General features: G+C 46.7%; 4 protein-coding genes across 4 annotated transcripts; 2 read left to right on the top strand and 2 right to left on the bottom strand.

The window, feature by feature from the left end:
- Window positions 1-130: 130 nt before the first annotated feature.
- Window positions 131-4,129, bottom strand: ILS1 (isoleucine--tRNA ligase). The gene is made up of 4 exons (XM_018279514.2): window positions 3,555-4,129; window positions 3,147-3,500; window positions 1,395-3,096; window positions 131-1,347 (listed from the first exon to the last, which is right to left on the bottom strand). Exons 1-4 carry the CDS (start codon window positions 3,627-3,629, stop codon window positions 242-244), a joined length of 3,237 nt encoding a protein of 1,078 aa, XP_018125625.1. The 5' UTR covers window positions 3,630-4,129; the 3' UTR covers window positions 131-241.
- VE01_10106 (uncharacterized protein) lies at window positions 4,130-7,799 on the bottom strand. The gene is made up of 7 exons (XM_018279513.2): window positions 7,662-7,799; window positions 6,445-7,592; window positions 5,150-6,390; window positions 4,937-5,102; window positions 4,741-4,890; window positions 4,579-4,689; window positions 4,130-4,517 (listed from the first exon to the last, which is right to left on the bottom strand). The coding sequence occupies exons 2-7, from the start codon at window positions 7,423-7,425 to the stop codon at window positions 4,422-4,424; spliced, it is 2,745 nt and encodes a 914-aa protein (XP_018125626.1). The 5' UTR covers window positions 7,426-7,592; window positions 7,662-7,799; the 3' UTR covers window positions 4,130-4,421.
- Window positions 7,800-8,056: 257 nt separating this feature from the next.
- Window positions 8,057-11,363, top strand: RAT1 (5'-3' exoribonuclease 2). Its single transcript, XM_018279512.2, has 3 exons — window positions 8,057-8,478; window positions 8,533-10,705; window positions 10,763-11,363. The coding sequence occupies exons 1-3, from the start codon at window positions 8,172-8,174 to the stop codon at window positions 11,298-11,300; spliced, it is 3,018 nt and encodes a 1,005-aa protein (XP_018125623.1). The 5' UTR covers window positions 8,057-8,171; the 3' UTR covers window positions 11,301-11,363.
- Window positions 11,364-11,596: 233 nt separating this feature from the next.
- Window positions 11,597-20,660, top strand: IRA2 (Ras GTPase activating protein ira2). Its single transcript, XM_059464129.1, has 15 exons — window positions 11,597-11,894; window positions 11,946-13,541; window positions 13,588-13,904; window positions 13,954-14,074; window positions 14,127-15,671; window positions 15,720-15,879; window positions 15,931-16,220; window positions 16,275-16,562; window positions 16,614-16,985; window positions 17,033-17,119; window positions 17,189-17,361; window positions 17,417-18,093; window positions 18,150-19,992; window positions 20,065-20,317; window positions 20,375-20,660. The coding sequence occupies exons 1-15, from the start codon at window positions 11,835-11,837 to the stop codon at window positions 20,387-20,389; spliced, it is 7,797 nt and encodes a 2,598-aa protein (XP_059319265.1). The 5' UTR covers window positions 11,597-11,834; the 3' UTR covers window positions 20,390-20,660.
- The last annotated feature ends 302 nt before the right edge of the window (window positions 20,661-20,962 follow it).

The following is a 20,962-nucleotide window of genomic DNA, read 5'->3' as shown; positions in this document are numbered from 1 at the left end:
TCAGTATTTCCACTTGGTATGTCAGTTTTAGCATTGGGTATTGACGGCAAGTAGGCAGCCTCAAGGAAACCGTAAAATATTTACGAGGCAAGAGTGATTTCGCATTGCAGCCATGGAAATTTAACAATACTATCTCAAGGGTAGTGTATTGAAGGCAAGCTACTTATTTAAAGAGAGCGTCTCATTCATAGTTCTACCATACTGAATACGATCCCTTCTGTACCAACAATTGTTGAAAACCTCAAAGTTTTACCAACCTAAGCATGAAAGTTGCCTTTTGGATCTCTTGCTCCTCTTCCATGATAAGCTGCTCCACGTTAGTAGTGGCCACACCGTCGACTTCCGTCACGACGTGTTGGTCGACTGGCCTACGAAGGGCCTTTTCGATCGATTTCGCCTGTGTTCGGAATATTTCGGCGAGTCCAAGATTATCTGGGTCAGCGATGACATTGAACTCCATTTTGACATCATCTGTAGGCTGGAGGCCCGCCTTCTTTCGCAGCCTCTGCACTCGGTTGATGATCTCTCGGGATAAACCTTCTTCTGCAAGTTCTGGGTACAATGCAGCATCCAGGATAACCAAGACGTCCTCGTCTGTGTTTGTCTCCAGATTTTTCGACGAGTCATCCTCTTTCAGGCTACGCTTGACATGCAAATCTCCATCCCCTAGCACGATTCCATCAACCGTAATCGTCTTCGTTAGGACGAACTGCTGGACCTCAGCGCTCGTTAGGCCGGGAAGTGCCTTTTTAACCCTTTGGACGTCCTTTTTCAACTTCTTGCCCAAAACAGGCCAATCTGCAGAGACACTGTACTGCACATTGTACTTCTCCTCGTCTGATGACAATACAAGGCTGATGATATTGAGTTCCTCAGTGATGTATCCTTCGAGTGAGCGGATATCCTCCAGATAAACTGGATCTGGGTGTATGACAACAAGTGTTTTTAGCGGCGTTTTCAGGCCCACGCCACGCCTTTCTCGTGAAACACGAGCCAGTTCGATCACTCGCTGCATGCGTCCGACGCGACGCTCAACTTCTCCATTGAAAAGCTCGTTTCGAACGTCTGGAAAGGGGAGGAAGTGCACGCTGCGATCGTCCTCTCCACGCAGCTCCTTGGGGATGTGGGGAAGGAGGCGGCCATATATGTTATCTGTTATAAAGGGTGTGAAAGGGGCAAGGCCTTTAGTGAGAGTGAAGAGGACTTCGAATAACGAGTTCAAGGCGTGCATGGTGTCATCAAGCCCAAATTCGCCCTTCAGACGCTTTCTGTTGAATCGAATGTACCAATTTGTCGTGGTGTCAATTAGGTCAAGAAGGCGTGGAACGACCGTGTACAGGCGATAAGCTTTCGAATTGTTAGTAAAGTACACCGCGAAGAGATATTTAACCTACCAGCCATTTCTTCGTTAACGAATTTAAGTAAACTTTGGCAGCTCGCTAAGATCCACTGATCCATCACATTCGTGTTTGTCGATTCAGAGGCTGGGTCAAAGATGAAATCAACGCCAGCTACCTTCTTTAGCAAAGCAACTTGCCCTTCAAAAAACTTGTAGCTATTCCAAAGGGGCAGTAAAACCTTTGCAACCACCTCCTTCACACCAGCCTCTTTGAAGCGGAGGGGCTCGGCTCGTACAACTGGAGAGTTGATCAAATATAAACGCAGTGCGTCTGAGCCATATTTAGACATAACAATGGTTGGATCAGGGTAGTTTTTGAGCCTCTTGGACATCTTCTTCCCATCTTCCGCCAGAACTATACCATTCACAACACAGTTCTGGAAAGGCGATTTTCCAAAGAGGTGTGTGCCAAGCACAAGAAGGGTATAGAACCATCCACGGGTCTGATCTAGCCCCTCCGCAATGAAATCTCCTGGAAATGATGCCTTGAATTTATCCTGGTTTTCAAAGGGGTAATGCTGGCTAGCATATGGCATGCTTCCAGACTCAAACCAACAGTCGAAAACTTCCTCGATACGGTGTAGAGTTCCTTTGCCCATTTTACTAGGAATGGTAATGTGGTCAATTTTGTCTCGGTGTAAATCGGTTATCTCGCCTTCATATCCGCTCAGCTCTTTGAGCTCTGCAATGCTTCCAATACAAACTCGTTCTTCCAGATCGTCACTGACCCAAAGCGGGATTGGCGTTCCCCAGTAACGGTTCCTAGAAACATTCCAGTCTCGAGCATTCGCGATCCAACTTGCAAAGCGCTTCTCTTTCACGAAGGATGGCACCCAGTGAGAGTCTTGGATGTTTTCGAGCATCTGGGGTACAATCTCGGGAATTTTGACAAACCAAGATGGCACGGCGCGGTAGATAAGAGGGGTATCAGATCGTGGGCACATAGGGTAGCTATGCTTGATCTGAGACTCAACAATCAAGCGTCCAGTACCCTTGAGGTACTTTATGATAGCTTTATCAGCAGCTTTTACATGTTGCCCTTCAAAATCTCGAACTCTTGATGTGAAGTGCCCAGTTTCATCAAGGGGATTTGGTGGGCCACGGGATTTGTCAATGACTCCAAATTCGAGAGCAAGGTTGTAATCCTCCTCACCAAACGCGGGTGCCTGATGGACAATGCCAACACCACTATCATCAGTAACATATGTCGCGTTGAAGACACGGAATCCGTAGTCCTTAAATTCCTCGTAGAAATAATCAAACAGAGGTTCGTATTTCCACCCTAGCATGTCACTACCCTTGATCTTTTCGAGGATCTTGAATTTTGCTTTCTTTGGGTCTTTGTAAAGAGTGCTCAGGAGCTTCTCCAGTAGTATGTAGTTCTTCCCAGACAGTTCGTCCCGAATCTTGATATACTCAAAATCCGGGTGTGCACAGAGTCCAGTGTGTGATGGAAGAGTCCATGGAGTAGTGGTCCAGGCTAACAGAGAGGTCTCCGGGTCGTCCAGGAGTGGGAACGAGACGACAACCGCGGGGTCCTGAATGTCTTGGTAATTCTGATTCGCCTCAAAGTTGCTGAGTGCCGTCGTAAGGACAGTTGAATAGGGCATAACGCGGTATCCTTGATATACGGCGTCTTTATCAAAGATTTGCTTGAAAACCCACCAGACAGACTCCATGTAAGTCGGGTCCATTGTCTGAAGCACAGTTAGTCCCCAAACAACGCATAGTTAAATATATCCCGTACCTTATAATCATTATCGAAATCGATCCATCGCCCCAGTCGGTCAATTGTAGTGCGCCACTCCGCCGAATATCTCATGACGATAGCTCTGCATTCGGCATTGTATTTGTCCAGCCCCAGCTTCATCACTGCTTCTCTACCGGATATTCCAAGCTTCTTGTCGATTTCGTGCTCAATTGGCAGGCCATGAGTGTCCCACCCAAAACGTCTCTCTACATGGTAGCCTTTCATGGACCAATATCTGGGGATGATGTCCTTGATCGTCGAGGCCAATAGATGTCCATAGTGCGGCAACCCTGTCGCAAAGGGTGGCCCATCATAGAAAGTGTACGGCTTGCGCCCCTTGGACAACTCGACCTTCAATCTGTCAACATGTTTCTACATCCCAAGTGCCCGTTCCTATTTGCTCACCTGTCTTTCGAATGCTTGGATCTCTTTCCAGCGCTGCAACACAGCCTCCTCCTCCTTGGGGAAGTCGACAGACATGTTAGGCGCCTTTGATAGAAAGGACACCTCTGGCTGTAATGTGTGCTAGTTGTGTTCTGGAGAGAAAATGGCCTTGATGGTCCAGAGAGTAGTTGCACACCACTTAGTAGTCGGGGGGCAGAATCAAGTTCAGTGGGCCAAGTTGTGATCGAGTGAACGTGAGTACAAGTTTTAGGTGGCAGATTTTTCGACTCATAATTTGACTCATTAGGCTAACATCTCCTTAAAACAAACACAACGCGGCGCATTTCTATAAATTATGTTGCTAACGAAATATTAGGCTAGCACTGCTAACTCCCCAAAGTATATTAAATACTATTTCAATTACATCCACTGTCTACACAACTATTATACTTGAGGTGATTCTGGCCTGGTGAATTTGTGGTCAGTTCTCTGGGTTTATCGTGTGGGGGTTCCTTATCTACCCCGCCTTTAGGGCGAAATGGCGAGCAGCTACAATTTCGAAGTTCTGAAGGCTGACTAATCCTCAAATTGTCCAATTCTCCCCACATGCATGCATCTCTTTACATATTTTAACCCGTTCAAATCATGATAGTGCAATCAACTCATCTGAAACCTCTTATTTGTTCTTGCGCGACTGCACCAACTGAATTTCTTCAGAATGGCACTATATATACATCAGATATGACAGCTGGGTATAGTATACCACAATTAACAGTCCAAGGCGGGTACAACCCAGCGAGTCTACCAAACCAAATAGAACAAGGTCAGCAGCATACAAGTGACAATGCTCCCCAACCAACCCCAATCATCTCGGCATTAATTGGCGGTCTACTCAGGTTGCTGGAGCTGTTCGTCCTTGTCATCATCGCCCTCGTCATCATTTTCCCCATCAGAAACGGCTTCGCCAAGCTCTCGAAGTTGCTCCTGAATGGATGTTAACTTTTGGCCTACATAATAAATTAGGGTGAATAGGGGACCACAGTACCTTGTAGCGCGAAAGTTTATCTTCTGTATCCCCGAATACCATAAGCAGATCATCCAGCTCAGCCTGGACCGCTGCTTTCTGCAGTTCGCTTTCGGCTGCCAATGACTCAGCCTAGGCAAACCGTTAGCATATCAGCTTCTGGAACTGCACTGTCTGGCTTACCTTTAAAGTCCGCTCATGGGCCGATTTTTCGCTGCTTTCCAAATCCCTTGTTTTATCTTCTGCTCGTTGCACACGAAGTACCTGTTCCTCAAGCTGTGATGAATACTCATCATGTGCAGTCTGCAGATCTTGTAGATGGTCCTTGATAGCCTATTGGGTGTCAGCAGATAATCTCCGGCGGGCTAATTCTCCTCACCTTTTCTAATTTGGATTGTAAAGAGGTTATGCTTTGCTTCAGATCTGCAATCTCAGCATCTGTCCTCTTTTTCACCCGCTCCGAGCTGTCTTCAGCAGCACGTTGTGCTAGATGCAACTTCTTCACAGAAGTTTCCTCGATATGTTGTAGTTCAGTCCTTAGCTTACTAGTTCAATTAGTAAAGGTATTAAACATGGAGAACCAGTGCCATACTTCATCTCTTGGTTATGATGATACTGCAGCGTCTCATTCATGTTTTGTAACTTTGCGGTGTCCTGTGTTGCTGTTTCTTTTGCTTTTCTGTTGTCCGCCCGTTCCTGATCCAATTGCCTTTCTAATGACAATAAAGTCGACTGCACTTTCTGAAGAGTCTGCTCCTTTTCTTCCAGCTGTGAACGAAGTGAATCCACCATTTCTCTGGAGATCCCTTTTTGTATGCCATTTGAGATGACCGGTATCTCCAGCCCAGGATCACGATCTATAGCTCGCTGTATTCTGCTGAAGTTGTCTTTCACAAAGTCCACAAAAACGCTGTCGAAGTAAACATCAGGCAGTGTGCCTGCGCTTGTTGACCCAAGCTTTTGTGGTAGAACTTCAAAATCATGGAGCAGCGGGTGTCTCCGGAGCTTGTGCAGGCGATCAATGTATTGGTCCCTTCCAAGCTGGGATACCAAAAGCTTGTGTAATGTAGGGCGAGACAATGGGGAGTCTTTTGTAGAAAATTCATACACTATGCCGAGGAGCAACGCGCACAGGCCTTGGACAATCACCATATTCCTTTCTCCTTGTCCAAGAAGACGAACCAAACTCTGCACGTTGCTTCCTTCCCCAAGAAAGTCGTTCACAGCATCAGGGTCTTCAAATAGCCAGCCGCAGAGAAGCATCAGATAGCCCACAAGAACTCGTTCGTCATCGCCTCTTTGTAAACCGTTTATTAGATTTGCAGTAATAGTCTGTATGCATGTAATTTCTTCCTCGCCAGAAGAGGTGTCCCCCTCAGCAATTCCCATTGCTATGGCCTTTGCATCGCCATCTTCGCAAATGAGGTGGTACACGATAACCGCAGCAAACCAGTATCTGTAGGGATCGGTAGGTGTATCTCGGCTAGTTGGCCTGAGCAATGTGGTCAGGACGTTTGCTGTTTCGTCCGCGCCAGACGAGTGCCCGTCAATAGCCCGGCGGAAGAAGTGCTGTCTTATAGCCGGATGGTTATAGATATACGCTTTGATACACTCACATGCTGCTAGCCTGGCATCAAATGCTTGCAGAGATGGAATACTGAGCGTAAGGTCGAGCAGTCCATCTATTACATAGACCTTCGCACCGCGATCTTGTTGGAGGTTCGCGTCACCATTGGAGACTGGAACATCCACCACTGCTGACACCTGTAATTGAGCAAAGGCTTCTTGGAGATTAGAGTTTCCGCGAATAATATCCCCACAAGTTATGAGGGCCTAGCAGAGAATTAGTTCGTCGTCACGCTTGAATGGAATCCGAAACAAGCACACCTCGGACTTTATCCGCATTTCGGTTGAGTGATCGAATGCTAGTTGCAAAACGCTTTTAAGAACACCATGCTGCCAGAAAGAGGCTTGGTTTGCTGGAGTTCCGGCGGCCCCTCTCACAAGGAACAATCTAAGAACGGCAAGTAGAGCGTAGATGTTGCGATTGCGTTGCACTTGGGCCCATTCGGCCACTGTCTCCTCTTGCTCCTCTGTGTTCAAAGCATCACTGAGAAGCTGCCCTAGTTTTGGGGTACATCCGGTTTCTCGAAAAAACGACTGGTTTGAAACGTTCATACGAAGTAGATTGGCGAGGAGGATCAAGCAGTCTTCGACGACCCTGTCTCCACGAGATAATGCGCCTTCTAACTTTATAATGGTAAAGATCCTGTCAAAAGCATTTTCAAAAGCGACCAACTTTTGCAGTTCTGTTGAATGAGGAGTAAGGTATGTGAGTAGGGTCAAGCCTTCATTTCTGATTACCTCACGCCTGTCGTCTAGTATAGCCACTAATCGCGAAATTCCAAGGGGAGCGGTAAATATACATTCCTCCGTACGCTCTGACCTGGCCGACAGGATTTCTCCGAGCAGCTGTAAGGAATACAGTCTGGAGTAGAAATCACTGGTTTCCAGCAGATCTAGCAATATGGTAATGTTATCTTGACGTTGAGTAAACTCGTCTGCCAACCACAGCGAGATTTCTTCCGAGGCCTCTGGACTGCTTTCATCGGGGTTGAAAAGCATTATAAGTGTCTCAAGCACAACCTTTACGGTGTCCACATCGTCAACATCTTTGCCCAAGCTTCCAATGAGGCCCCGGAGCGCCCCTGAGGCAACCGACGCAGGAAATTGACGTGCAAAGCTCCTCAAGCCAAGAATAGCATTGCGCCTATCTTCAAGGAGCGTCGCGCTCTGAAGTCTACCACTGAAGACATTGATAGCATCGGCGGCTGTCTGTTTTGTGGGGCCTTGTGCGATTCCGAACATTTCTTCTTTATAACTTCTTCAAAACGGCCATTGGGTTCAATTCAATGTTATATTTCGTATGGCATCTCGATGCAGGCAAGGTCAGGAATAGCGGCTCGTAGGCGGTGTGAAGACACCAGGGTGGCCACGAAGATAGCTGTCGAATGACCTGAAAACTACAATAGAAACTGTAGATCTATTAGTCTCTTGTTGCCTACGTTCGAGAAATGAAATGGAATGAAAGTTAGACTCCATACAGAAAGGCCTCCAGAGACTAACAGGATGATCCAATGTGATTTTTGGTTGGCGATACGTTACGGTAGGAATCCAAAATTAATGAGCTATTGAGGAGACCTGTCGTAATGAGCTGTATAGCACACGCCAAAATTGGCGGTGCCTGTCTTGTATTCGCGTACCTTGGTAGTTTGGCTGTAAAGAGTAAGGTTCCAAAATGGTAGATGTTGCAATAAGCAAACATCGGTCCTAATTTATATACACTTATAGCATGTGCTAAATAATAATAATCCAATATTTACTAAGCAATAAACTCATATATCTCTCGCCTGTGGTTTGTAGTTTTCAAAATCGTTGTTCATGAGGCTCTCAAAATCGGTCACGTGATGATATCGTTTTCTTATCGACAAGCGGCCCAGACTTGTCGCATTGTTTGACGCGACTCGTAGACCGATAAAAAATATCAAGGACTTTGGAGTCGCAACAGCACTCTAGTTCTGCCACTTCATCAACAACGGTGAACTTTCGGGGAAATGGGTATCCCAGCAGCTTTCAAGTGGCTTTCCACAAAATATCCCAAGATTCTATCTCCTGTCATTGAGGACCACCCAAAAGATGTCGACAACGTCGCGATACCGGTTGATGCTACTCAGCCGAATCCAAATGGAGAAGAGTTCGACAACCTCTATCTTGACATGAATGGAATCGTTCATCCATGCTCGCATCCCGAGGATCGGCCTCCTCCAGCCAACGAGGAGGAGATGATGCTTGAGATTTTCAAGTACACCGAACGAGTGTTCAACATGGTTCGACCTCGAAAGCTACTAATGATAGCCGTTGGTATGTTACTTGCCACAACAGGCTTCATCCTTGTAGTTTGCTAACAGACCGCAGATGGCGTTGCCCCACGAGCAAAGATGAACCAACAACGTTCGAGACGTTTCCGATCAGCACAAGAAGCCAAAGAGAAGGATGAAGACAAAGCGGAACTATTGAAAATGCTGAGGTCTCAAGCAGGAGGCCAAGTCGAAGAATCTACGTCTGAGGCGATGGTCACAAAAACCTGGGATTCCAACGCCATTACGCCAGGAACGCCATTCATGGATATTCTTGCGGCAAGTCTACGCTATTGGACAGCCTATAAACTTAACACAGACCCTGCGTGGGCAAAGGTTAAGGTTATCCTATCAGATGCCACCGTGCCTGGGGAAGGAGAGCACAAGATTATGCAGTTCATACGATCCCAAAGATCTTCCCCGGACCATGATCCGAATACAAGACACGTAATATACGGTTTGGATGCCGATCTTATTATGTTGGGATTGGCTACGCATGAGCCACACTTTCGTGTCCTGCGCGAAGATGTATTTTTCCAAGACTCCAAGGCTCGAACCTGTAGGTTGTGCAACCAGAAAGGACACGAAGCAAGGGAATGTCGGGGCCAGGCAAAGGAAAAGGACGGAGAGTTTGACGAGAAAGACTCAGTTCAACCATTGAAGCCTTTCATTTGGCTACATGTATCAGTACTACGAGAGTATCTTGAAGCTGAACTTTACGTCCCTAACCAACCCTTTCGATTTGACTTGGAGAGAGCCATCGATGACTGGGTATTCATGTGCTTTTTCGTCGGAAACGATTTCTTGCCTCACCTGCCAAGTCTCGAAATTCGCGAGAACGGTATCGATACCCTGATGGCCATTTGGCGTGACAATATCCCTCACATGGGAGGCTATGTGACAAAAGATGGCCATGTTGACCTGGAGCGGGCACAATTCATTATGGATGGGCTAGCTAAACAGGAGGACGCAATTTTTCGCCGCAGACGCCAGACAGAAGAGCGTCGAGATGCCAATGCTAAGCGACGAAAACTTCAGGAGGAAAATAATGGGCGTGGTGGCAGAAATGATACTCTAAACAAAGGGAGATTCAATGGTAGACCCTCGAATGCTCCGATCGATTTCCCGCTTATAGTTCCCGGAAATGTCACCTCCAGCATTTCCAAGGAGGCTCGTTCTATCACGCACGAAATGGTCGTCAATCGCGGAGCGATAGACAAGGCGAATGTAGCTAATAAGAGTGCAGCGGCTGCTCTGAAGAGCCAGTTAACTGGGGTAAAGGGACCAGTGGATGATACTACTTCGACCCCACCAGTTATTGAGACTGTTGCAACCTCTTTCGAGAATAACATCTTATCAGGGTCGCCCATCTCAGCTCTAGGGAAGAGAAAGGCGGATCTGATCGAAGATGACGGGTCAAACACGCCTGTGACAGACACGTCGGAGCCGGTTACACCAAGTGCCCCCGTTGATGAGGCTGCAGTCGACAATGTTCGCTTGTGGGAAGATGGTTATGCCGACCGTTACTACGAACAGAAGTTCAAAGTTGATCCGAGAGACACAGAGTTTCGCCACAAAGTTGCAAAAGCTTACGTCGAAGGTTTGGCGTGGGTATTATTATATTATTTTCAGGGTTGCCCATCCTGGGAGTGGTATTATCCATATCACTACGCACCATTCGCGGCGGACTTCGTTGGATTGGCTGATATGAAGATCAGCTTTGAAAAAGGCCGAATATTCAAACCATTTGAACAGCTGATGGGTGTCATGCCTGCAGCATCCCGACACACTATACCAGATGTCTTCCATGACTTGATGACAAACGAAGACAGTGAAATAATCGAATTTTATCCTCCGGAATTTCCGATTGACCTTAACGGCAAGAAATTCGCCTGGCAAGGCGTTGCTCTATTGCCTTTCATAGATGCGAAGAGGCTTCTGGCCGCGATGGAGCAGAGGTATCCTTTACTACCACCGGAAGAAGCAGCTCGAAATACGCTAGGAAATGATGTGTTGCTTGTGTCCGAGGCCCATCAAAGCCTCTACGATGACATTGCTACCCATTTCTACTCCAAGAAACAAGGCTCTCCTCAGTACCAACTGAACCCTCGCATTAGTGACGGCCTGGCTGGAAAGGTCGAAAAGAATGATGTCTACCTTCCCCATGGTTCGCTGACATATCCGCTGGATGGAGATAGCATGCCAAGTCTCGATGAAGACCGGTCAATCAGGTAAGTTGTATCATATTCTCCCCACTATCCAAATACGGCGTCTAACATGATTATCAGCGTCCATTATGAAATGCCACGATCAACACATGTCCACAAGTCAATGCTGTTACGAGGCGTAAAGTTTTCGACCCCCGCCCTCAACCAAGATGACATCCAAGCTACGAAGGGCCGTGCGGCAAACGCAGGACGAAATCCCGGTGGTTATTCGCAAAGGGGTCAATATGGCGGCAGGGGCCGTGGGGGAGGATCTCAGAACTACGGGAATCAATCGTCGAACCCGTATCCTAGACAGCAATCTTCATCGCGACAGGCCTATGGTAACCAGCCCGCTTACAACCAGTACCCCGCCCCACCGCAAGGCTGGCAACCGCCTCCACCTGGTGTCGGTGGCTTCGCCCGTAACCCGCCTCCACCTCCACCTGGGATGCAAGTTCCATACCCTCCAGGTCGCGCGCCGCAGGGAGGTCCACCAAACGCTCAGTACGGCTCACACTATTCAGCGGCACCGAATTACCCACAGTATGATAACAACCGTTCAAATGGCAGTCATGGCAATGCTGGAGGCGGTCGACCAAGAGATAATTACCGTTATTAGATCATATCGATATTGCTAGAGTAGCGAATCACTTGTAAAAATTATACGATATTTGAAACTATGTTCACTGTTCCGAAGCAAATATGACTCCATAACTGCGCCTTTTTGAAAATAAAAAATGGAAATGCTGATAATTGGAGATATCATGTCACATAACCCCATTTTGAAGAGTGCCATATTGAAAAGTATCCATGTCTAGCTCCTGCAGGGTTCTACTAAATGGACCCCAGATAGGTCCCGAGAACCGAGCGTTTAGCTCTACCCAACGGGACAGCGTCTACAACGCCATCCATACACCTTGAACCTACAAATATATTATATTCCACGCCTAGGGAAACCAGACATCTAAGTAACTACAATCCCGAAAGCCTATAGGCACGCTGCTCATAGAAGTTCGCCGGTCTGGTCGAATTGATGATTAATGTTGCGCGCCTGCAACTCGTTGTACGCGCCTTGTTACAGATGTAAAGACGGAACATACCGTCTGCCTCTTCAAAGGCCACGAGCTGTACTATCCGGACGACAGAGCTCCTCATGGCTGCGAATGGCGACCTAAACCTGGTTGCTTCGTTGGTGGATCGCCTGGCTACTCGTGTACCGTTGCCCCCCTCATCGAAATCCACAATTGCTAACTGAACGGAACAGCTCCCCCATAGGACTGGATCCAGCTTTCGAGACCTACGGAGCGACGACCTAGTTAGTCTCACAAGAGCAACACTGATAGAAGTTAGCAGCACATATCTCAGCACAGTTGCGGAATCTCTTGTGTTACTCTTAGAGGAGTTGACAGCCCAGTACAAAGACCTCGATACACACCCCCCACACGTCGTTAACTCCGAGCTGTACATTATCCATATCCTCGCAGACTGCTTTTCAGCGCACTGGGATGCCGTGAATCGAGTACCGAATTATCAACCAAAGAATGCCGATCAGCACTCTATCTCTCGCAGTGGGCGTGTGGACAGTCACAGTGGCACGGATGAGGAAGAGTCAGCCCAGGAGTCCGCCACCAGACGCCTAGTCTTGCCAAAAGCATTAGATGATATCCTCGCGGGAAGGGTTCTTGAAGCGGTCAAGATTTTTTTAGCTCCTTATCCCGAACAATACACCTTGCCCGCATCTACTATTCTAGAGTACAGCAATTGCAGACTTGCACAAAACATACCGTGTCGCCTAGACAATTCGGATCCGGAAAATAATTCTTTTGGGAAAGGACCAGGTCTTTATTCCACGGATGGGACATTGCAAGACATTGAAGCCCATGCAAGGACTATCATAGAGTTCTTGTCGGCCTCCAACTGGGATCTATTTTTTGAACATTTGAAAACCTCATTTCGGTTACTCCAAGTTGTATTCCCTCTGCAAGGAAATGGCACCCAGGCAGCCCCCGTCCTGGATGACGACAGGAATGCCTTAGCTACACTGCGCATAGTGGCATTCATTTGGGTGGACAAGCGGAAACTCAGCTTAGTTCTGTCGGAATTATGCAGTTGTTTCTTTCACTTGCGGAAAACATTCCAAAGTACACTGGGGCTTGCATTGCCCATCTTGATTCTGAGATGGGTAGAGCAAAACCCCGATGATTTTGTACTGATGCATAATTCGCATAGCAAAATTGACGGGGTTGACCGCCTCTTTGATATTGCAAATGGAATGGTTGATAGCAATAGGTGGAAAGCCGTCCTTTACCCATTTCAAATTTTTCTTTTATTTCTAATTCCGGATGTCTTCGAGGTCGCAACAAGCATGCCATCTACAGGCAGATATCTCGAAAATGGCAGTTTGCCCAAAGCCAGTAGCGGGATATTCAAAAAGGTGTCCTTTTTAGAGAGCCTTCGAAAAGCTCTGCGCAATAAAAACCCTGCTGCGGCTTATTGCCTCATATCATTGCTCCGAATCGCGAGACATTTTAGCCTCGAGGGTAACGACTCGGCACTTCTTAGCTATGCGTTAGACGTGCAGGAGGAGGTGCGAGATGCTCTATTCAGAAAGAACATAGTTGGGAGCGAAGGGGCCATTTTTGACGACGGCCTCATGACCGCTGCCTTTGTGAGCCTCACCCACCTCAACTTCGAATCTTGCAATGAAAATATTGCTCCGCAATGCCTTTCTTCAAACGCGCCAAACGATTTCAAACTGGCATTTGTGTCGGCTTGTTCTAACCTAGCAAAACTACCGAACGCGCATTTATATACAGAGCTATTTGAGAAAATTACAGGTCTTATTAGGGATCATCTCAAGGTAACTAGAGCTCCGGGTTCGAAACAGCACCTGCTAATCAGATAAGGATCATTCTCATGAGCCCTATGGAGCTCCAAAATCAAGCTCAAGTATTGCGGAAATGACATATCGATGCTTGGATTTCCTCAACGTTCTCCCACTAACGCTTTTTGGCGGGGCGCCCTCAAACCCCGTTGACTACGAAGTATTTTTCCAGGAAAACTTTGCTATTCTTGTCGGTTGTCTTGTGGACGAAGATCCTAAAGTCAGGCGTATGGCCGGTTCTGTGACCAGAAAGCTGTTGAGGAATGGGTCCGTCTTCCTGCTGCATAAAGGAGCAAGCAAAGACTCGGGATTTTTTCCTGCGAATTTTTGGAGGTCAACGTAAGTAGGTTTTTGTCGTGTTTTTATCCATAACTAACTATACCCTCAGATCAGCAGTCCTTCTCAATGTCCTAGAACATGCAGCCAAGTTGGGTAGACGAGGAGACTCGGTTTTGTCTTTTATACATGATTTTGTTGAATCTAGGGTGGAGTTAATCAGGTCCGCAAAGGTTTGTAAAAATTTCAAAGTGCCAACTTGAGTCTGCTAATTGATTCTTAAAGGATGACTTAATATCTCAAGCTGAAACCCCCCAGCGCCTAGCATCATTGTCGAAGCTTGAGACATACTTCTTAGTACGTCTTTGCTCTGCAGATATTGAGATTTGCCAGATTGTGACAGTTTGTGTGGGGCTTCTTTGCGAAGAGACGCAGATGGTTGATGCAGCCTACGACTCCTCGAAGTCCCCATCAACTATCATGAGAAACATTGAAGTATACCAGGATTTATCCTCTCGGGATTTTCACTTCACTGGGCTTGTTGCATTTCAGAAACGATTACGCTCCCTTTTACGGCAAATGAAGCATCCCAGCGCTGCAGTTTTAAGCGCGTGGGAGATTGTTTTCGGCAGGTGGTACGACTTATCCAAGCGGGCATCTACGCACAGACAAGACGAAACCCTTGACGAAAGATCTTTAGTCGAGTGGCGCAATTGCTCTGGCTTCCTTGCTTCCTTAGCCGCGTTGTGTATTTCAAAGCAGACCTCCTCGGTGATTGAAGAGTCCGGTCTCGCAGGTCTAAAGTGGATCGACCGACCCTCACAAGACAGCTATGATAATACCTTATTGGATAGGTACATGACGCAAAGTGTTCAGCTTTTGGCATGTAACAATGCTCGTATCCGCGAAGCTATGAGGGAGGTATTGTCAACAGAGATATCTCCTTCGTTATACCTCCCCTTGTTCAAAACCCTTGAATCTGAGCTCGAGACGCTGTTCGATGGACCAATCGATACGGCAAACCGTTTTTCTGACTCCAGAATAGCATTCGCTGAGCAGGCAGCAGCGCTATTGAAGACGATTATAGAGAGGCTCGGCAGTCCCGCTGATATGGGCGCCGCCCTCTCTGTTGACATAGGTGCTTTAACCCTAAACTTCGCCAGGTTTCTCAACAGTGTGAGCGAAGGGCTCCATACCCTGAGAATCAAGATTAAAGTGTGCCAGTTATGCGAGGTTGTAACCCGCAAAAAAGAGCTGCTTAATTTGCGACATGATGTTCGGATTAGGAATCAACTTCTAGAGATAATGTTTGGATGGATTGCTCGGCCGGGTTCTCCAAAGGCCGATAATTCCGCTATGGTCGACGGCATCCATCGAGATGACGCTTTGAAACTTCAGAGAGATCTAGACAGGGCCTGTTTGAAGGCTCTGTCGGATCTGACGTTTCGGCTCCCTCTTCAGCCTCCTGATGGACAAACTGATGCCGATACGAGTGATTTAAAATCCGAGATGTTTCATACATATTTCAATAGGTTTCTATCCCTACTGAGTTTTGAGCCCACCGATCAGGGCAAAAATGATGTCGCATCAAATTTGTCGGCCAAGGAGGACTCCCTGTCCATTCGCGAGCTGGCCATTATCGCACTATCAAATCTTTTAGGCGCAAACATTGACGTAGGTCTCAAGCACTCCCTCGGCATAGGGTATCACGAAGATCTAGAGATCAGAACCGCGTTCGTAACCGTACTTTGCAATGTTCTAGCTCAAGGCACAGAGTTCAATAATCTCTCAGATGTTGCTGTTGGAGAGAAATATGACGAGTTAGTTGAAGTAAGTATAATCCACTGCGTAATTTGCAACATGCTAAAATCGTGACAGGTTCTGGTCAATGACATGACTTTAACTATTGCTCTCTGCGACGCCTGTCCTAGTAACGAAGTGGACGAGTTGACCATGTCACTTTTGAATATTTTCGACTCCAGGGGGTTGGGATTTATTCTTCTAGAAGAGCTGATCAAGCACGAGGTTGATAATACAGGTAGGGTGCCCCTTCATAAATCGAATATGTGTGAATGCTAAATCGCTATAGAAAATGAGGCCGAACTACTCAGAAGAAATTGTGTCACCACGAAGATGCTATCTGTTTACGCACGTTGGAAAGGTTCATCGTATTTAAAATCGACGTTGCAAAAGGTTCTGGAACGCCTCATCGTCACAGCTCAAGACCTTGATCTAGAGCTTGACCCTTCCAGAACGAGTTCCCCCGAAGAGTTGCAGCGCAATACTCTCCAGTTAAGAGTCGTCGCCAAGGTTTTCATTGACGATATATGCAGCTCGGCCCCAAATATTCCCATTTCTTTCAGGAATATCTGCAGTATTGTGATTATCTCCAATCCATATTGAATGTTGCCAGTTGCTAATAAACGGCCTTAGATATCTTCGTCTGTCATGACACGTTTTCCAGATGCAAAGTTTACTGCTGTGGGCGCATTCATTTTCTTGCGCTTCTTTTGCCCAGCCATTGTCGCCCCGGACGTCGAGGGGTTGATTAGTACAGCGCCATCGAAAGAAATGCGTCGTGGACTGCTTCTTATTGCCAAAATTATTCAAAACCTCGCAAATAATGTATTATTTGGCGCCAAAGAGTCATACATGTTTCCCCTGAACGATTTTCTCACTCAAAACATATATGAGGTGACAGCCTTCCTCCGGACGATATCGGTGAGTGCTACTCTATATTATTGGGTAATATATCTAACTGACACACATTAGGTGGCCCCTCATGTAGAAACTACTGGTATCGAAATGGAATCATTCGATTTTGGGTCCTGTGTAGCTCTCCACAGGTTTTTCTACGACCACTGGGACCATGTACGGCAAAAGCTAGTAGCCCAGCAACGCAAGGATTCCCTTCATTCTCCCCACGAAATCACGCTGGGTCGTCTCCCAGTCACAGAGGCACTGCGGAATCTCATCAGCAACCTCGGTCCACCACCGATGGATATCTCGTGGAATCGACCAATGATTTCTATGAACAGCCCTCCCTCATACTCGAGGTTTCAGCATTTCATGTTGAGCCATGCAGGACGAAGCACCGAGTCTGCCATTTCAACTCGGACCGTATACGATGGTGGCGAGAGCAAGGTAGGAGTGTCCTTTCCCACGCGCCTCCAGTACTGATTTGTGCTCAGGACGGCCTATCAATGATATGCATAATTTTGAGAAACATTGACGCCGAAACCAATGATTACGATCTATTAGTCTACTGTTACCTGAAGGTATGATTCTGGCCATCTCCATCAACTAAGGATATTTTTTTAGGTCCTGAGAGCTTACACGACCAACAGATTGCTAGCCGCATGTGGCACCGACCCTTTGGGATAATGATTGATGCAACATGCTATACCGGGCAAAACGAGCCTCAAGATGCGTTATTCAAGAAACTAGATCTTCTTACACCCACAGAACTATCGAAGAACTTGTCATGCGTTTATGTGTATAATATGAACAGTGCGTTCAGGTAAGAGCCACATATCGTCAATCCTTTTTATGGCCGCGTGACGCTAATTTGTCAGGAAATGTTTCCGCCGCATACTGCGCTTGTCTGCAAAGAATGAGAATAGCGCATTCCACCCTAAAAACGTGGACTACCATCTTATTGGCAGTCTGCAAGATCTTCAAACACACTTTCATCTCAGTCAACTCCACTTACCAAAGGAAACCATCAGCGTAGTCACCGACACAAGATTTGTCTTCCAACCCGTAACGAGGCTTTCAAAGACAAAGGGCAAAATCGAGGTTATGATACAAGTGGGTAGCCAGTTCGTGCAAGTAACAACGACCAAGAAACAGGAGATTGTTCCTGGCCTTAGGCTTCATGCCACCGTAAATGACATATTTCGTCTAACAGAAGTTGATGAAGCTCCGACATCAATACAAACCGAAGATGACTCTGCCTTTGGGCTTCGCGCAGACAGCGGCAAGATCGTCATGTATTTTACAAGCCCGAGGAAGTCAGATGTTCTCCAAGCTATTCGAGGTGCCAAAATCAAATACTCCAAGGATTCAAAGCCCAGCCAGCCATTTGAACGACTTATCCGGCCACAAGATATTCCAGGGACTCTCCTCAACATCTCATTCACAAACTTGGCAAGTCTCGATCAGAATCTTCGCATAGCAGCATACAACCTTCTCTGTGCGCTCTGCCAAACTTTCAAATTTGGCGTGAACTCGAGTTTTATGGCCTCCAAAGGTAAGACGGCCATCTAATTTCCATATTTCACATGTGCTTCTATCTAACATTCCCAGAATTATCCATACCGCCAAGTGCATCCCATTTCATTGTCACCGTGAGCAGACAACTTGCCGCTTCTGAGCCTCAACTCACAGCAGACTTTATGAATGAGTTTTTTGTTGGCTGGGAGAGCTTCCCCTTACAGCAGAGGCCATTGAGTTTGGCATATCTATCACCTTGGTTGTCGGGTCTGAGAAGCCAGGTTCTAGCAGTTGAAATTGACGGCGAGAAAGCGAGAGAGCGAATAGCTTCTATCTTCAGGAAACTGATAGATGTTGCCGTACCCGACTCCACCCTCTGCATAACCTTGGAACAGATAATATGGCCTGTTATCTGCGAGGACGAAGTCCTAACTGATATTTTAGTGGATGAAATTATAAAGAGCGCATTAACATCCAGTAACAACGAGAGCCGTATTTCACGCCTTGGCTCAATTATTGCATCCCTCCAGGTTGTGACCGTTAGGGGCAAATTGATCAGCAGGTTACGAAAGGCACTCAATCGGACTTCTCTCCGACCTACGAGGCTATTGCCCGATAATTCAGTCTGGGACGAGATATGCATACTATTGCGACTCTGCTTAGCAGCCTCGTTTAATAGTGGTGTGCAGGCGCACCTCTATCTCCCTGAGATATCTCATATCATCACCATGCTGGCGAACACTGGCCCGGCACAAATCAGGCTTGTGGTCCATGGTCTTTTGGTAAATACAGTTCACATATTGTGCACTTGCTTTTCGACGGACGAAAGTAAGCTCGTGCGGCTTAAAGTGATTCTAGCGTCACTCTCCGATCCAAATACTAGCCAACAGGCAAATCTCAGCGGAGTAACTCGAGAAGGCACGACAATTTCGCACGCTCAGGATCCAACATGGCAAATATTGAGCTCAACAGAGGCACTCGCAGTACTCCTTTCGGAAGTAAGCAGCCTTGCAGCGTCGTCGGTTGATCTTTCAAACGCCTGGCGTTCACGGTGGATGAGTCTTGTCGCCAGTACAGCATTCCAAAGTAACCCAGCCATACAACCCAGGGCATTTGCTGTCATGGGCTGCTTGGCACGTGAAGATGTGGATGACGATCTTCTTTATCAAGTATTAGTTGCTCTCAGGAAGAGCGTAAACCGCTTTGCTGATGAAAACGATAATGAGATGCTCGTCTCTATTGTTACCTCGCTCACAAAGATGATGGAGAAACTCCCCACAACGTCGCGCTATGGGCTACAGCTTTTTTGGTTGGCTATGGCACTCGTGAGGCTTGTCCCTCTCAATTTGTTTTCTTGCGCCGCGTCCTTTTTAGAGGCCGTCCTCATAAACATCAATACATCGGGAGATTTGAAAGGCGGCCGTATGGTACCTGTGCTACTACAGGGACGGTTGGCTCTAGAGGATTCAGCTTCGCAACTCGATGAAAGCTATGGGATACATTTCAACATCGACAACTTCCATTTCGCAGTCTGTGCGTCATTGGTTAAAGGCCTTACTGATACTGTGACGAAGGCTACGACTGTCAAAGTCCTCTCTACGTTCCTTGAAATCGCTAGCTCTAGCGCATCAGGGGGGCGCAAATTTCCAGATGATTTGAGCTGTCTTCCATACCTAGGATTGGTCATGTCCCGAGCCCTAACTACGGAGGAAGCGAAGGGTAACCTTTGGCTTGCGGGGATCAACGGGGACAAGAGCAGCACCCCGGAAGACGTCCTGGCCATGATAAACCTAGATACCATCAAGGATAAGGAACTGCTGTTGAACACGGCTATAAACCTTGTTGACTTTCGCTATCTAGAAGATAGTGTTCAGAATCGGGGATTGGTTTGGATGAACAAGGTTGCTATTACCAGGCCCACTGTAATACTCCATCTGTAAGTTCATTTTGCCTCTGCTTTATCCTTCTTTCCCTACTTCATTTTCGCTCATTTGCTAACCCACGGTAGTTCCTGTCCTATCCTCAGCATCCTGGATGAAGTGCTGTTATCAAGCCAGAATTCTGTGACTCTCAAGTCGGCACAGATGCTTTTGCGAACCTTAACTAGAAACCCCAAACTGTCCGACACTGTTGACACTGCCCAGCTCTTGGAAGACGTTCTTGAAGACATCGGCTTCGGTGGGCTATGGGTGTCTTCTACATTTCACAGCTCAGCTGAACGAGACGGGCATTGCACGGTTTTAACTGACAAGCTCATCGAAGTAAGCAACACTTCATACTTCTTTAATGGATCCATGCTAACACTCGTGGCACCAAAGCTCATTATCACATAACACTCAGAACCACTGGACTAAATCTTTTATCCTCCCCGACCAGTTCTAGTGAGGGAAAATACATTTAAAATGATGAATGATAGTATGAGAACCATGACCACGGAAACTGATCGATAATATATATCACCGTACTATACCCTCGATGCGTTGCTTTCCTTCCTGGGGCGAATTCTAAAGCTTCAAATATAGATAGCTGCTACGAATATACATACATATGGTGCATGTTTAAAATTAAACAGTCGGAACAGCTATACATGATAATAATTGAAATGCTAGTTAATATACTTCTGCTTCCTAAATGTCTCAAGAGGGGCTATACTGTACTAGTACATGACCGAGGACTAATACAGATAGGGAGACAAATACTACTAATTTACTAATTTAAACTAGTAGTATTTGTCTCCCTATCTGTATCCTTAGCTAACTAATTAATGTGATAATAAAAGCTAAATTGCAATCTAACTATGTTAATAGTATATAAATTGCTACTTTATACTTATTAGGGTAGTAATGCACATAGTAACTAATTGTTACATGTAAACGAATAAACACATGCTAACTTAGAACACGTGT

Source organism: Pseudogymnoascus verrucosus, assembly GCF_001662655.1.
Source record: "Pseudogymnoascus verrucosus strain UAMH 10579 unplaced genomic scaffold scaffold_73, whole genome shotgun sequence".
NCBI classification, from domain to species: domain Eukaryota; kingdom Fungi; phylum Ascomycota; class Leotiomycetes; order Thelebolales; family Thelebolaceae; genus Pseudogymnoascus; species Pseudogymnoascus verrucosus.
Note: the sequence above shows the minus strand (reverse complement) of the source record. Positions and strands in the feature narration are given on the sequence as shown.

Bases quoted from the DNA above. Each gene is read 5' to 3' on its own strand.
- RAT1 (XM_018279512.2), top strand. From the start codon at position 8,172: ATGGGTATCCCAGCAGCTTTCAAGTGGCTTTCCACAAAATATCCCAAG. The intron at 8,479-8,532 runs GTATGTTACTTG...AACAGACCGCAG, and splicing joins GCTACTAATGATAGCCGTTG to ATGGCGTTGCCCCACGAGCA. The intron at 10,706-10,762 runs GTAAGTTGTATC...CATGATTATCAG, and splicing joins GATGAAGACCGGTCAATCAG to CGTCCATTATGAAATGCCAC.
- IRA2 (XM_059464129.1), top strand. From the start codon at position 11,835: ATGGCTGCGAATGGCGACCTAAACCTGGTTGCTTCGTTGGTGGATCGC. The intron at 11,895-11,945 runs GTACCGTTGCCC...TGAACGGAACAG, and splicing joins TGGATCGCCTGGCTACTCGT to CTCCCCCATAGGACTGGATC. The intron at 17,362-17,416 runs GTAAGAGCCACA...CTAATTTGTCAG, and splicing joins AATATGAACAGTGCGTTCAG to GAAATGTTTCCGCCGCATAC.
- VE01_10106 (XM_018279513.2), bottom strand. From the start codon at position 7,425: ATGTTCGGAATCGCACAAGGCCCCACAAAACAGACAGCCGCCGATGCT. The intron at 6,391-6,444 runs GTGTGCTTGTTT...ATTCTCTGCTAG, and splicing joins AAATGCGGATAAAGTCCGAG to GCCCTCATAACTTGTGGGGA. The intron at 5,103-5,149 runs GTATGGCACTGG...TAATTGAACTAG, and splicing joins CATCATAACCAAGAGATGAA to TAAGCTAAGGACTGAACTAC.
- ILS1 (XM_018279514.2), bottom strand. From the start codon at position 3,629: ATGTCTGTCGACTTCCCCAAGGAGGAGGAGGCTGTGTTGCAGCGCTGG. The intron at 3,097-3,146 runs GTACGGGATATA...ACTGTGCTTCAG, and splicing joins ATTTCGATAATGATTATAAG to ACAATGGACCCGACTTACAT. The intron at 1,348-1,394 runs GTAGGTTAAATA...ACAATTCGAAAG, and splicing joins CGTTAACGAAGAAATGGCTG to CTTATCGCCTGTACACGGTC.